Here is a 387-nt window from a genome sequence, read left to right on the forward strand (position 1 = left end):
GGGAGGGGCCAGGAGGGAGTGGGCGGAGCCTGGGCTGTGGGCCCGAGACGCCCCTCAGGTCCCACCTCCAGGATGTCGATGACCACGCTCTCCTCCGCCTGCCGCGAGCTGCGCACATCCTCCAGCACCAGCGAGTAGCGCACGCCGCGCGTGTCCGACTGGTACAGGTTGTAGGTGTCGGTCTGGTCCCACTCCTGCACGGCCACGAACACCTGGCTCTCGTCCGTGCTGATGACCTGCAGATCCTGGGGGCGTGGGGGAGCGGGGTCAGTGCGGGCTGGGGGCCGGTGCGGGGGAGGGAAGCTGGCCTGGGCGTGGGGGGTAGGGGGATGGGGCAGGCCTGGGGGAAGGGGTGGGGGTTGGCCACAGCCCTCTTGGCGTCAGGCT

At 71.3% G+C, this 387-nt stretch overlaps 1 protein-coding gene across 1 annotated transcript in view; it reads right to left on the bottom strand.

Annotated features, from left to right (window-relative positions):
• Window positions 1-387, bottom strand: part of SORCS2 (sortilin-related VPS10 domain containing receptor 2) — a 65,941-nt gene that overhangs the window by 33,846 nt on the left and 31,708 nt on the right. Inside the window, exon 8 of the mRNA XM_010854543.1 lies at window positions 66-245. Within this exon, the coding sequence (XP_010852845.1) occupies window positions 66-245 (180 nt within the window). The remainder of the gene's footprint in view (window positions 1-65; window positions 246-387) is intronic.

Source organism: Bison bison, unplaced genomic scaffold, assembly GCF_000754665.1.
Source record: "Bison bison bison isolate TAMUID 2011002044 unplaced genomic scaffold, Bison_UMD1.0 scf7180017864342, whole genome shotgun sequence".
Taxonomy (NCBI): domain Eukaryota; kingdom Metazoa; phylum Chordata; class Mammalia; order Artiodactyla; family Bovidae; genus Bison; species Bison bison.